The following is a 13,492-nucleotide window of genomic DNA, read 5'->3' as shown; positions in this document are numbered from 1 at the left end:
GAACAGTTAGATCAAAGTCCTCCCTCCACATTATTTCACACCTTCAAAGGAATCATTCCTAGTATCTAGAATGTTATTGCTGAAATCAGTCAGCCTTATTTAAATAAATGTCATAATTGGTTTCCTTTTTTAACTACATTTCTGGTTGACTAGAACAACAGTAAAACGATTGGTAGTCATGTACTTAAGATAGATATCACTAAGTGTGACAGTATAATCATAGCTTAAGATGTTGCACATTTATTGCAGTGGTTACCATAGAGATTTAAATTTAGCTCTTTAATAAAAAGTGCATGAATTTAATTTTGAATGCATTAATTTTGGCTAGTAAAGAGCATTAGGTTTCCCAACTGAATGCGCATATATAGAAACAAGAGTTTGGGAATTCTGTCCTAGAAATCCTTAAGGGTTCTGATATAGGTATGTAAAAATAATTGGTTCATTTCATCATTTTTAATGAATACTTTATTAATTCTGTCACTTGAATCCCAGTTCTGCAAAATACGTATTTCATGAGTTAGTTACATGTTCTTCATGTAATTTTCAAGAGAGAAAACATAAGGTGGGGAGACCAGATACTTTAGCCTAAACTTAAGTATGGCCGAAAGCACAAAGGAGCACCATAGGAGTATACAGAGAAAACAGAGCTTGCTGTTTTCTAGACCCTGTTCTTCTCCTGCCCTGCTGTCTACACGACAAGATCCTTGGGTTTTTAATTTATAAATTCTTACCAGACTATCCTAGATCACAGAAATTTTTCCTTCTTTTGAACTTGATGCACTTTGTATCTGTACTTTCAGAGAACACCTAGACCATTCTGGACTTTATAAGAGAGAGGAAGAGCTACATCTCATATATACTACCCACAGTGTCTAATGCAGGTCTAAGTATGTAACTATTATATTGATTGATGGGTAAAATGAGGTTAGATTGATACCTGGCTGTTATAGAGAGGTAATCTGAAGTATAATGCAGACATTATCAAAAGCATTAAAGATAAAACTAATCGGGGAAAAAGTTCCTCATATTTTAATCCATGTTGAGATGCATTATAATCACATGTATAAAAGAATTCTGTAAAGTGCTATTAAATGTAAAGCCTCATCAACAAATAAACTCCTCAAGAGCATGGCCTGGCAGCCTGTTTTGTTCATTTCCATATCTCTACCTCTAGTAGCCAGTACACTGGTTAGTACATAGCAGGTACATGTTAATTATTGGCTGAATAAATCAATCAACCAAATATTGTTCTGAGAGAATGAAGATTTCTTAACCCTGGAAAAAGAAAGCTTTAGGATATTTGTGATCCTAAAGCATTAGGATATTTGTGATCCTAAAGATTTAGAATGTGAGAATATATGTGCCTGGCTGGCTCAGTGGGTTAAGCCTTTGCCTTCAGCTTTGGTCATGATCTCAGGGTCTAAATTTATTTCTGCCTAACAAATTATTATAACTGATATTTTTGCTTGTCAATATTTGAACTGTATGGGCATTTCTAGATAGTTCTTTATTTTTTTTAAAGATTTTATTTATGTATTTGACAGAGAGAGAGAGAGAGATCACAAGTAGGCAGAGAGGCAGGCAGAGAGAAAGGAGGAAGCAGGTTCCCTGCTGAGCAGAGAGCCCAATGCGGGGCTGAAGGCAGAGGTTTAACCTACTGAGCCACCCAGGCGTCCCATTTCTTTACTTTCTTTATATACTGGCAAGAACCTGTATACTATAATCCCCCAAAAGTCTACAAACTTTTTGCCTCATTTACCATACTCTTCTGCTCGGTAAGAACCTTTGCCTTTCATTTTTCCATTATTTATTATGCCAGCTCTCATTTCCTTTCCACTTCATTGCTTGTGCAATTTGGAAATAAATGGATTTCACATCATAAGACATTTCACTTGGTTATATCCTTCAGATAAATATACCACTGTTTTCATTGTGATTTGGAAGAAAAAGAAAATTGGGGCACTTAAAGAACATTTATTTCATCCTGCTGATTAAAATACTGGTTATTGAAAAAATAGCTAATATTTTTAAGGTAATGAAAACAATAAAATTAGTATTTCCATAGTACAATACAGCTTATTAAAAATTTCAATGTCTCATTTAATCCACACAACTGTCTTGAGAGATAGATTGTTAGACTCCCATCAAAAGGGTATTTTAAAGTAACTGGACTAACATATACTGAGAATCTAAAGTATATAGGTATACAGTTGACTAGATACCATCCACACATTTTCTCTTCATTTCTTTCTCCTTGGTGGATCCATTCAGAGAGACAGAGAGAAAGAGAGACAGAGAGACAGAGAGAGAGAGAGAGAGAAAGAGAGAGAGTTTGTGTGTGTGTGTAAATATTTTGACAGCTTTACTGAAGTATAATTAACATACACCGAACTGTGTAATTTAAATTGTATAACTGACACCATCATCACAATAAGATAAACGAATATATCCATTACCCCCAACTGTTTTCATGTGTCCCTTCCTTCTACCTGCCTCTTCTCTCCCCTGCCAATACCTTATTCCTAGACAGTTTATCTGCTTTTTGTCACTTAAGGATTAGCTTGCAGTTACTAAAATTTTATATGAACTGACTCTTACAGCATGTAAAGTATTTTGTCTGACGTCAGTATGAGTCAATGCAATTATTTCAAAATTCAAAATGTTATATGGTGTTATCAATAGTTCCTTTATTTTTCTGAGTAGTATTCCATGTATGGACATACCACAGTTTATCTATTCACCTTTTATTTATTTATTTTTAAGATTTTATTTATTTATTTGACAGAGATCACAAGTAGGCAGAGAGGCAGGCAGAGAGAGAGGAGGAAACAGGCTCCCTGCCGAGCAGAGAGCCCGATGTGGGGCTCAATCCCAGGACCCTGGGATCATGACCTGAGCCAAAGGCTGAGGATTTAATCCACTGAGCCACCCAGGCGCCCCTATCTATTCACCTTTTAATGGAAATCTGGATTGTTTCTGGCTTTTGGCTATTGCAAATAAAACTGCTATGAACATGACTATACAACTCGTTGTATGGACATATGATTTTCTTTCCTTTGAGCAAATACCTAGGAGTTGCTAAAGAAATCTTGAATAAAACCAGGTGCCTGGGTGGCTCAGTTGGTTAAGCATCTGACTTCTGCTCAGGTCATGATCCCAGGGTCCTGGGATGGAGCCCCTCATTGGGCTTCCTGCTCAGTGGGTAGCCTGCTTTTCCCTCTCCCACTCCCTCTCCCTGTCACATTAATAAATAAAATATTTTTAAAAAAAGGAGTAAAAATGCTTTAGAGTTATTGTTACCATTTACATTTCCACTTCTTTTGCATGTCTTCCAAATTCTTACCAACACGGTCCTTTTTGATCATAGCTATTCTAATAGATGGGTAATGTGATTTCACTATGGGTTTAATTTCATTTATCCAGTAACTAATAATATTAAGGATTTTCTCATGTGCTTACTTGCCATCTTTTGGTCTGCCTCCGTGAAGTATCTATTCAAATCTTTGAGTCATTTTTATTGGGTTGATTCTTTTTTTTTTTCTTATCACTGAGTTTTGAGAGGGCTTTTATTTGTTTGTTTGTTTGTTTGTTTCTGGACACAAGCCCATTATCAGATAAATTATTTGTTGCCAGTTTCTTCCTCTCAGAAGCGTATCCCTTCAGTCTCGTCACAGTGGCTTTGAAGAGCAAACAATTTTCATTTTGATGAATTCTAATTTGTCAATTTGTACTTTTATGGTTTGCTTTTCAGAGGTCAGAGTTTTTTCTCTTATGTTTTCTTTTATAATTTTATAATTTAAGTTTTGCATTTTGAATTAATTTTTATATGGCGTGAGATGTGGATCTAAGATATTTTTGTCTACATGGATAGCCAGATGTTCTAGCACTGTGTACTGAAAAACTATCATTTCTCTACTGCTTTGTTTTTATTCTTGTAATGCCTGTCAAGCTTTGCTATTTGAGTAATCCTGACCTCATAGTTTGAGTTGAGAGGTAGTATCCCTTCTTCAACTTTCCAAAAGTTTGTGTAGAAATGTTCTTCTTTTGCCCAAAATATTTGGTAGAATCCACCAGTGAAGTCAGCTGACAATAGAGTTTCCTTTGTAAAAAGTATTTTTTTTAAAACTACAGATTTCATTTCCTTACTAGATATTGGGGTATTTGCTTGTTATATTTTTTTTTTCTTGCAAGCATTGATAGTTTGTGTCTTTTCAGAAAGGAGTCTACTTTACCAAAATTGTCAAGTTTATTGTCATAATGTTAACAGTCTTATTTTATAACCTTTTAAAGATCTGTAGAGGCCATAATAAAGTTACTTTGTTCATTCTCAATATTAGTAATTTGTCTCTTCTATTTTTCCTATTAAGTTTGGCTAGAAATTTATCAGTTTTATTGATCTTCTCAAGGAAACAGCTTTTGATATCACTCCTTTCATCTAAAATTTCCTCTTTTATATTTCATAATCTCCTCTTCAAATCTTTGCTTTTTCCTTTTCTTATATATTTTGGGGTTACTCCCCTTTTCTCTATTTTCTGAAGGTGGAAGCTGAAGTCATTAATTTTAAATCTCGTTTTCTTCTTTCTAATACACATGTTTAGTGCTATAAATTTCCCCTAAATATTGCTTTAGTCGTACCACAAACTTTAATATGCTGTGTTTTCATTTTCATTCAGTTAAAAAATATGATTAATTTCACTTTGACTGCTTCTTTGATCCATGGGCTGTTTAGAAGTGTATTATATAGTTTCCCAGTATTGATCTTTCCCCATGCTCCATGAATCACCCTGGCTGCAGAGTACACAGGCACTCTTGCTGGTCCTATGTGAGCATTGTGTAATGAGACCTCTAATCTTGCTGATGGTTTTTCCCTTAATCTTCATTGTTTTCTCACACATATGCACTGATCAGCACTCAGTATTTCCTGAGTTCTGTCTGTGCAATTTTCTCCTTTCCATATTCTGTCCACCAAATTATAGCTGCCTAGTCTTCCCAAACATTTGGCTTCATCTTTTCAACTCAGGAGTCAGCTGGGATCTGCTGAAATCCCCCTTCTGTAGCTGACATCTAGACACTTTCTCAAGGCCATAAGCTGAGGCAAACTTAAAGGCTCTCCTTTTTCTTTCCCCTCTCTCAGACCATTGTCCTGCATGACCTGCTATCCAATGCCTTGAAATAATTATTTCATATATTTTTCCATTTTTGATTGATTTGGGTGTGTTTGTGTGTCTCTGTGTGTGAACCCTGTACCTGTTACATCAAGTCTTGATGACACTTTCTAACTCAGTGTTTTACTTCAATAATATGAGTATGGGTAAATGTTTAAAGGATGTCTGTAGTTATCTTAAAGGATGTTGCAGCAGTCTAAAAAGAACGTTTTTTCTTTTTTCTTTTCTAAAATGTAATCTCTTTTCTGGGTAGGAGGTTTGGAACCACATCTTGACTAACACTTAGAGCAGAAGCACTTTGTGTAGGTATTCCATATTCTTGTTTTTTTTTTTTTTCCATATTCTTGTTTTAAAGGGATTTTCATATATTCTCTCATTTGCTTATCTGTAGTCAAGGTCAGATTATTAAGGCTATGGTTGTTACTAAGTGATGCTCAGGAGTGTCGTGACTTGCTCGAAGTTGCAGAGTTTACAACTACTTAGGAATAACACCCACCATATATGACACACTTCATGTGTGGCAAGTAGGGTGCTTAGCTCTATCTATACAACCTCATTTAATCTTTCCCAAAAACATATCAGAAAAGTGTTAGAATTTTCCTTGTTTCAGATATAAACAAACCAGGGCTTCGAAGACATACTACCTTATCAAAATTTATACAGCTGGGAAGTGCTCCAGACATCTTGAACCCAGGTGGCCTGGTCCACATTCTTAGAACCACTAGACTACTTCTCATAGAAGTGAGATGATCCCCTGACTATCTTCTTACTCCCTTTTTCCATGACCTCAATTGGTTCAACAATGGCAGATTTTTTCATTTTAAAACGGACAAAACATTGTCCACTCTTGGGAATACTGCTCTTGTGTTATTGCTCATGAAAAGCAAGGACTTTTTTTGGATAATGCTTATTGGGTAGTGCTTATGGTGGCATCAGGAATATCACTTAAAGATAGATGACTCTTTTGATAGGGGTGAATTTATACCATACTGGGTTCATTTTGTCATCAGTTATATGGATACTCATTTCTGAGTTCTTCCTATTTAAAATTTCAACCCCTACCCATCTCTAACATCTACCATTTCATATTCCTCTTCCCTTATTTTTTCTCTTTAACACTTACCACTAAAATTTTAATATATTTATTTATTTTGTTTACTATTTGTCTCCACTAACATATAAGTGCCATAGGGACACAAAGTTTTGTCTGTTTTGTTCACAACTGAATCCCCTACAACTAATGAATAAGAACTCAATAAACATTGGCTAAATAAATTAACATTTATGCTTAAACAGTATTCTTAAGATTTACGTTATTTTGATTGTTATATAATGGAGTGGAGAGCACTATATGAGACCAAGTTTTCAGAAGCATTAGGATGTACCTGTACACATTCACATACCTATTGGATGTGTATCATCTATGCTTAGAGGCTAAAGCCTGTAAGAGGAAGATAAGATCACTAGATGAGACAACCATCTCAGAACTGTGGAGGAAGATTACATTTGCTTGTTAGCTCCTCCCTTCTCTCTTGATAATACTATCAGCTGTTAAGACTGTCATGTTATGAAAATATAAATCTTTTTTTATTACTTTTTAAAAAAATTTATTTATTTTTTAAAAGATTTTATTTATTTAACTTTTTTTTAATAATTTTTTATTTTTTATAACATATATTTTTATCCCCAGGGGTACAGGTCTGTGAATCGCCAGGTTTACACACTTCACAGCACTCACCAAAGCACATACCCTCCCCAATGTGAAAATATAAATCTTAATGGAGAAGTAGTGATATGATAGTAACATAGCCACTCATCTCAGAATGCCAGAGTTCAATTCTCAGCTATTCCACTTATAAGCTTTATAAGTATTACAAGTCACTATTATTTTATGCTAAAGAGATTCATCCTGAGAAGTCAAGGGATTCTTCAACCCTCTGAAACCATATTCAAATTTATTGTGTATAAGAGGTAAGATGTATCTTTCTTAGGAGGTCTCTAGTTTTCATCTCCTTTTCAACACCTCTCAGTACTTATAATACTTAGGGTATCAAAAGCCAAGTGCTACTGTTATAAATAAATCTACACAAATACATTCTTTTGGATTATCTTGAACTCCTTAGGGCCAGATAAAATGCTAATATTTTATAAGCTCTTAATTTTTCTATGGTTTTTACTTATCCTACCTACACAGACTAGAGCTACAAAATATTAACTTCACTATTATTTTATTCACCTTTTCACAATGGAGGTTGAGTGATTTCCCTATACTAATATGACAAAGTCAAGAAAATCTCATGCAGATTTTTTAAAAACGAATCATCCCATTTTACTGTCAATAATACCTATCTATCTCTGTCAAGGAAATGTGGTTCTTGGAGAGTAAAAGCATCATGCCTTATTCATTTTTGAAGCCTCAGCATCTGAAAAGTGTATAGCACATACTACATGCTAAACATATGTCTGTTGCATAATGATTGACCCGGATATTAGCCTCAGGTTTTCTGATTTTAAATCCTCAACATATTATCATTTCATTAGGTCACATATCTTTTCATGAAATTATTCTGAAGGGAGAATCTCATTTTTTTGTAATGTACTGTCCTAGCATTTTCTCTTACTCAGTATCTTCCTCAGCTAGAGTATTAAATATCAAAAACACATTTACATTCAAGTCATAGAAAGAGAAGAGTCTAATAGAAAGCAAAATAAATACTTCGTTTCTATAAGAAGTATATGGAAACTGAAGCCAGTGGTTCATTTAAAAATATTCGAATCAGTCACATTTTATGGTCGTCTCCCCTTATTCATGGGTGATATTTTCCAAGCCCCCAATGGATGCCTGAAACCAAGGATGGTACCAAACCCTATACATACTATGCTTTTTTCTATATATACATACGTACAATAAAGTTTAATATATAAATTAGGCATGGTGAGCGATTAGCAATAATCACTAATCATAAAATGAACAATTGTAAGAATATACTGTAATAAAATTTATGTGACTATGTTCTCTCTCTGAAAATATATTATTGTACTGTACTCACCCCTCTTCTTGTGATGATATGAGATAATAAAATATCTATATGAGAGATGAAGTGAGGTAAATGATGTAGGCATTGTGACATAGCATTAGGCTACTACTGTTGACCTTCTGACAACACATCAGAAGGAAGATCATCTGCTTCTGGATTACAGTTGACCGCAGGTAACTGAAACCGCGGAAAGCAAAACCACATATAAGGGGATGTTATTGTGCTTTATTTCTTCGTAATCTCATACAACCAATCAAAACTAATCTCCTGTGTCATTTTCCAGGGATCTGATCATTCCTACAGCCACCAGTTGCATTCACTCTGTCTGTCCCCCTGGTATCTGTTTCACCTACCATATTCCCCAATCCTCCTTTTTGGTGCATTTATGTATCTGTTGCCTTTTCTGATCATGTTCTCCTGGTTTTTCATATTACTCCACTAAGCTGCTCCCTAACATAGCTTTCAATTATTTGGATAGAGAACATCCATCTGATATGGAAGCTATGTGATGAAAGTAAGGGGAGTCCACTGGCAGAGATTCAAGCTTAATAGTTAAGGGGAGAAAAGGTAGGTAATAGGATCAAAGATAATAGCAATATTGCTATATTGATTTTTTCCCTTATATAATCCCAGCACAACATCAAAGGAACATCAGCTAATGAATGGGTAAATACTCTCATTCCTACATCTCAGGGTAAGAGAAAATTTTTTGTTCAACTTTTGAATATACTGCCTTCCTTCATTCCTTGTTTCCTTCCTTCCTTCCTTCCACTCCTCTGTTCTTTTTTTAACCGTTATCTCTTATTTTCTGCACTTTGAGAACTACACCAAGTGAAAAGGGTCCCCAAATGTCCCTAAAGGTTATGCAAAGATATATAATGTGCCTGATGTCAAGAAGACATTCCTGAGTATGGTGCTAAATCTCGTGGGGCAAGTTCTAATCTGACTGTAAGTACATAAGCAAATATGGAAAGAACAAAACTCCATTAGCTAATGATGTTCTCAGACATTTGGCTATAAGGAAGGTTTATAGGCAAAAAAAACTGTATAAGAAGGCCATTCTAGTGGTTCTAAAATAATTCAGATTACTGAGATCCACCAAATTCCGCATTACATAAATTCAAAGTAATTCTTATTCTCAAATTTTTACTTTTCTTACACATCATATAATTATATTTTGTTAGTGAAAAACAAACTTTACTTTCTAAATGAGAAACTAAAAGCTATAACTCTTGCACTTCACAGATAATTATATCTAAACTCTAATCATTTTATTACATGATTTTGGCAAAATCAATACAGTGTTTTGAATATTTCATGTTAAATTCAACGAAGAAAGAAAACAACAGTATTATTAACTGAATTCATTTAAAAATAATAATATATGTGGTTTGAAGAAAAAACAGTATTCTAGCACTTATCATCTGTTAGCATGAGGGCACATTTATGTGTCTGCTTTTTAGATTTCTATATATAATAAAATATAAAAATTATTCATATGCTTTCCAATATCATATGCATGAAGGATTAATCCTTAACTTTTCATTTGCTTGGAAGGCCTTTTAATAAGTGAATTTGCATTATTCAAACTGAATCATCAAACACTAATGTCTATAATTGTGAAATCAATCATGCTACTTGCAGAATTATCCCGAGTTCCTTTGACCACAGGTTATTCTTAAAGGTATTTGAAAATAACCTCAGGAAGCACCTGCAAATTCAGGTAACATAAATACTTCCAAATTTCAGTTCAAAAACACAATGTGATTTTAAAGGGTAATGCTTTATTTAAAAAAATAAAGCCCTTCTTTATTTTAAAAACTGAAAACCCTAATGTCTTTGCACATGAATAAAAGAATTATTTTTGAAAACTTTAAAAAGAGCTATAATTTCCCATTTAATAGTAAATATTGCATGCAAAAAGACTCTAGCAAATCTTCTAAATAAGTATCAAAATGACCAACTGATCAGTAACTTGCATCACTTCACAAAAAAAAAAAAAAAAGATTTGACAGTAAATTACTGGGTCTATATGTGCATGCTACAGCATAGTGTGTTCAGAGTTAAAAAAATAAAGTAAAATGGAATTACCCTAAAAGACATTTCAAGATTCTCTCCACCCCAGATATCCATTCCTGCATCGTAAGTTCCTATCTCTTCAAAGTAGTTTCTGTCAATAGAAAATAGGCCACCAGCCATAGTAGGGGTCCTAGTTGAAAAAAACAAAAAGAAAAGAATATTTTTTGAAAACAATGTGTGGAGTTTAATGAGACTATAGCAAATAGTTTTGAGACATTTTAAATAAAAAAAAAAAATAGTACTCAAAAATCTCAAACTGGAAACATAAAGCCAAGGAGCCAAAGGTTTTAAAATTGGTAAGTAGCATTTTATTTCACATTTTCTATAAAACTAAATTTAGATTAGTCTCTATTTTTCTTACCAGTGAGAAATAGATAATATGGAAGGTACACTGACCACTTAAGAGGGAGGCATCTATATTCCCTCCGAAAGGCATAGTGAAGAGAAGTTACTGCTCTTAGCCTTACCAGTTGTGATCTTTTGTCACCTAATTAGACATAATTTTAATGTGAATCCTAGAAACCTGTGGGAATGGTTTCTCTATGAAATGATCTATAATCTATTTAAATATAAAAATATTAAACACTATAAAATGTTTATAGGCAATAAGTATCTAACAATAGCTACAGAAATATTTTTTTAAAGGTAAGAGCTTTACATCTATTCACTTATTTTTCTCTTTACTCAAGTAAAATGATAAAGTTAATCACACAACCCTATGGATAGACACAAATCCCATTTGATTAAAAAGAACATTTTGCACAGCATCTAAAACTTTTTCCTAGGAATAAATATCTTTCGACTCTCACATTTGAAATTTCTCTATAGGAACTGAGACATCAGATGTTAAGTTTATAAAGGATTACTTAATTAATTTTAAGAGATTAATCAAAGGTTAATGTATGAACTATGCAAGTCTTCCTATATAAGCCATATAAATTGAAACTAAAATAGAAAATTCTAGTTTTTCACAAATGAATCTATCTATACTGACAATTATTATTTTTTAATGTTAATTGTTAGAAGAGAGGTTTTAAACCTTCCTAGCACATTAGAGGCCCCCGAAACACCTTTAAAAAACACATTTCCATGCTTGGGTATTGCTCTCCACAGATTCAGATTTAATTGGCCTGGGGTGGGGCGCCATCTTTCATAATGCGTCAAGTCCCCTGGTGATTCTAATGTGCTGCTGAAGAGGAGAAATGCAGGTCTAAGGGATTTGGAATGCTCATCCAAATAGTCTGAGATTGTGGGAAAAAAAAAAAAAAAACAAGAACAAACGTTTTTCTCAAGATTATATTCTCTTCTGCCACAGGATACGCTCGTGTCCTCTAACTGAACAATGTAGTTTATTGAAAAAACACCAAATAATATTGTACTTGGATATCGACCATATTGCAAAGTTCTCTATTTCTCCCAGTGCTCTCACTGTTTTATACTCAAGCAATTAACTGTCCATCAGCTGGAGTAGCAGAGCCTCCTTAGTCTCAGAACTATTTTATTACTTCTGGTCTTGCTGCCTTGCTATCATGAACAGTATCATTGACCTTCTGAGTTATAATGAGAAACACTAACACAGCCAAACAGATGGTAATTATGGAGTAGCCATGACCCTCACCTGATTGGGGTTTTGGAATTCTGCAGTAATAACTATACAAGGTGTAATAGTGCTGGGTAGTCCATTTAATGAAACTAGGAACAAAAATTGCTGCAATTATCTTATCATAATGCAACCAAGTGCTTAAGAATGTTAAGTGATGCATTTTTAATGATCAGTTCAGAGTGCCTACCCACTTCTCTATTTACTAATCAAGTACTGACACATTTAGCTTAAATAAATGCATTGAATTTCATTTTAATGTTGGTCATAATTCCTACAAATATATGAGAAATGTATAATAAATGACAAAAATAATTTATATATTTAACCATAAGAATGACTCAAAAGTTTCACTTATGCTTAAAAAGTAACAAAAATAAGAACATTAAGTCACAATTCCTCAAAAAAAAAAAAAGGTTCTGTATTTTCTGAAGACAGATGCTTCTAGGGAGATTTTTTTTTTTTTTTTTTGGATTTGCAATGTCAGCTCTCTCAAACAGTCCAGAGACTGTGCCTTATATAATATCTACAGCCATACCCAGGTGTTATGCAACATGTTCTATTCTAAGTTAACTCTTCTGTACTGTCCCTAATGAATTATTTGCATATGCCTGTGTGAACCTTAAGCATTCAGGATACCTAGGAAATTAAAAACCTATGTAAGGACTAGCCCTATTAATCAATTTAACCCATTGGCTGGGGAGGGGGAAAATAATCAGCCCAACGGCTGTGACTACTGCCCACCACACAGTCAGTAGGTGAAGATGAACGGAATTAGTAGAAGTAAAGCACTTAGCACAATTCCCAGCATATAACAAATAGTTAATAAGGTTAGGTGGTATATCTTTGAATCTGTCATCACTGTTGTTGATAATCATTCATTGGTCTTGAGTGTCCTTCACTTAATTTTGACTTCTCACACACACCCTCATTTCATTTCAAAACCATTTCAATCTACTTCAGATCCAAGATGTTGAATTCGGAAATCTGCCTCTAGGAACATAACTTTCTATTTTTTAACTGCTCCTATTTCAATCCTGCAACAGTCACTTTTTTATTCCACATTTGTGTTTAGGGTTCCTTATCTACTCATTCTCACATAATAACCCCCTTCAGGAATTGCTCCTTTCTGTCCTCTCACTCGCTCTCCCAAGTTCTACCAGGTCAGTGAAAAAAACAGCTTAGCATCCTAAGTTCTCTGGCCTTCCCTGAACTGACCCAATTCTCTTTTTGTAAATTTCAGTGTCTGGGTAAACCTACCCTTGCGTTATCTACTTCTGCTCCTCGGAGCCAGAGAACTACTGAAAAAGTATTAAGATGAGGTCAACTGGTAATACATCAAGTCCACATTCTCTCGGCTTAGCCTATGAACAGCTAATCCTTTTATCTGAGTTAATTTGCTCACCTGTCTCATTTTTTAACTGACTCTTAACTAAAAGTTCTGGACTCGTCTCAAAAAACTGAAGATTAAGGCAATGCATAAAATCAAAATTCCCTCGGCCATGAACTCCAAACTCCTTCAGTCTCAGTATGTGTCTGTGTCTTCTCATGGCCTCTTCCTTACTCCTGCCTCAGAGCAAAGAGTATCTCCTTCTTCATTGTGAGCTAAC

The 13,492-nt window shown here is 34.2% G+C and overlaps 1 protein-coding gene across 1 annotated transcript in view; it reads right to left on the bottom strand.

Annotated features, from left to right (window-relative positions):
• GALNT13 (polypeptide N-acetylgalactosaminyltransferase 13) overlaps window positions 1-13,492 on the bottom strand; it is a 551,077-nt gene that overhangs the window by 182,835 nt on the left and 354,750 nt on the right. Inside the window, exon 8 of the mRNA XM_044242085.1 lies at window positions 10,295-10,412. Within this exon, the coding sequence (XP_044098020.1) occupies window positions 10,295-10,412 (118 nt within the window). The remainder of the gene's footprint in view (window positions 1-10,294; window positions 10,413-13,492) is intronic.

The sequence above is a fragment of the Neovison vison genome, chromosome 3 (genome assembly GCF_020171115.1).
Source record: "Neovison vison isolate M4711 chromosome 3, ASM_NN_V1, whole genome shotgun sequence".
Lineage (NCBI taxonomy): Eukaryota > Metazoa > Chordata > Mammalia > Carnivora > Mustelidae > Neogale > Neogale vison.
Note: the sequence above shows the minus strand (reverse complement) of the source record. Positions and strands in the feature narration are given on the sequence as shown.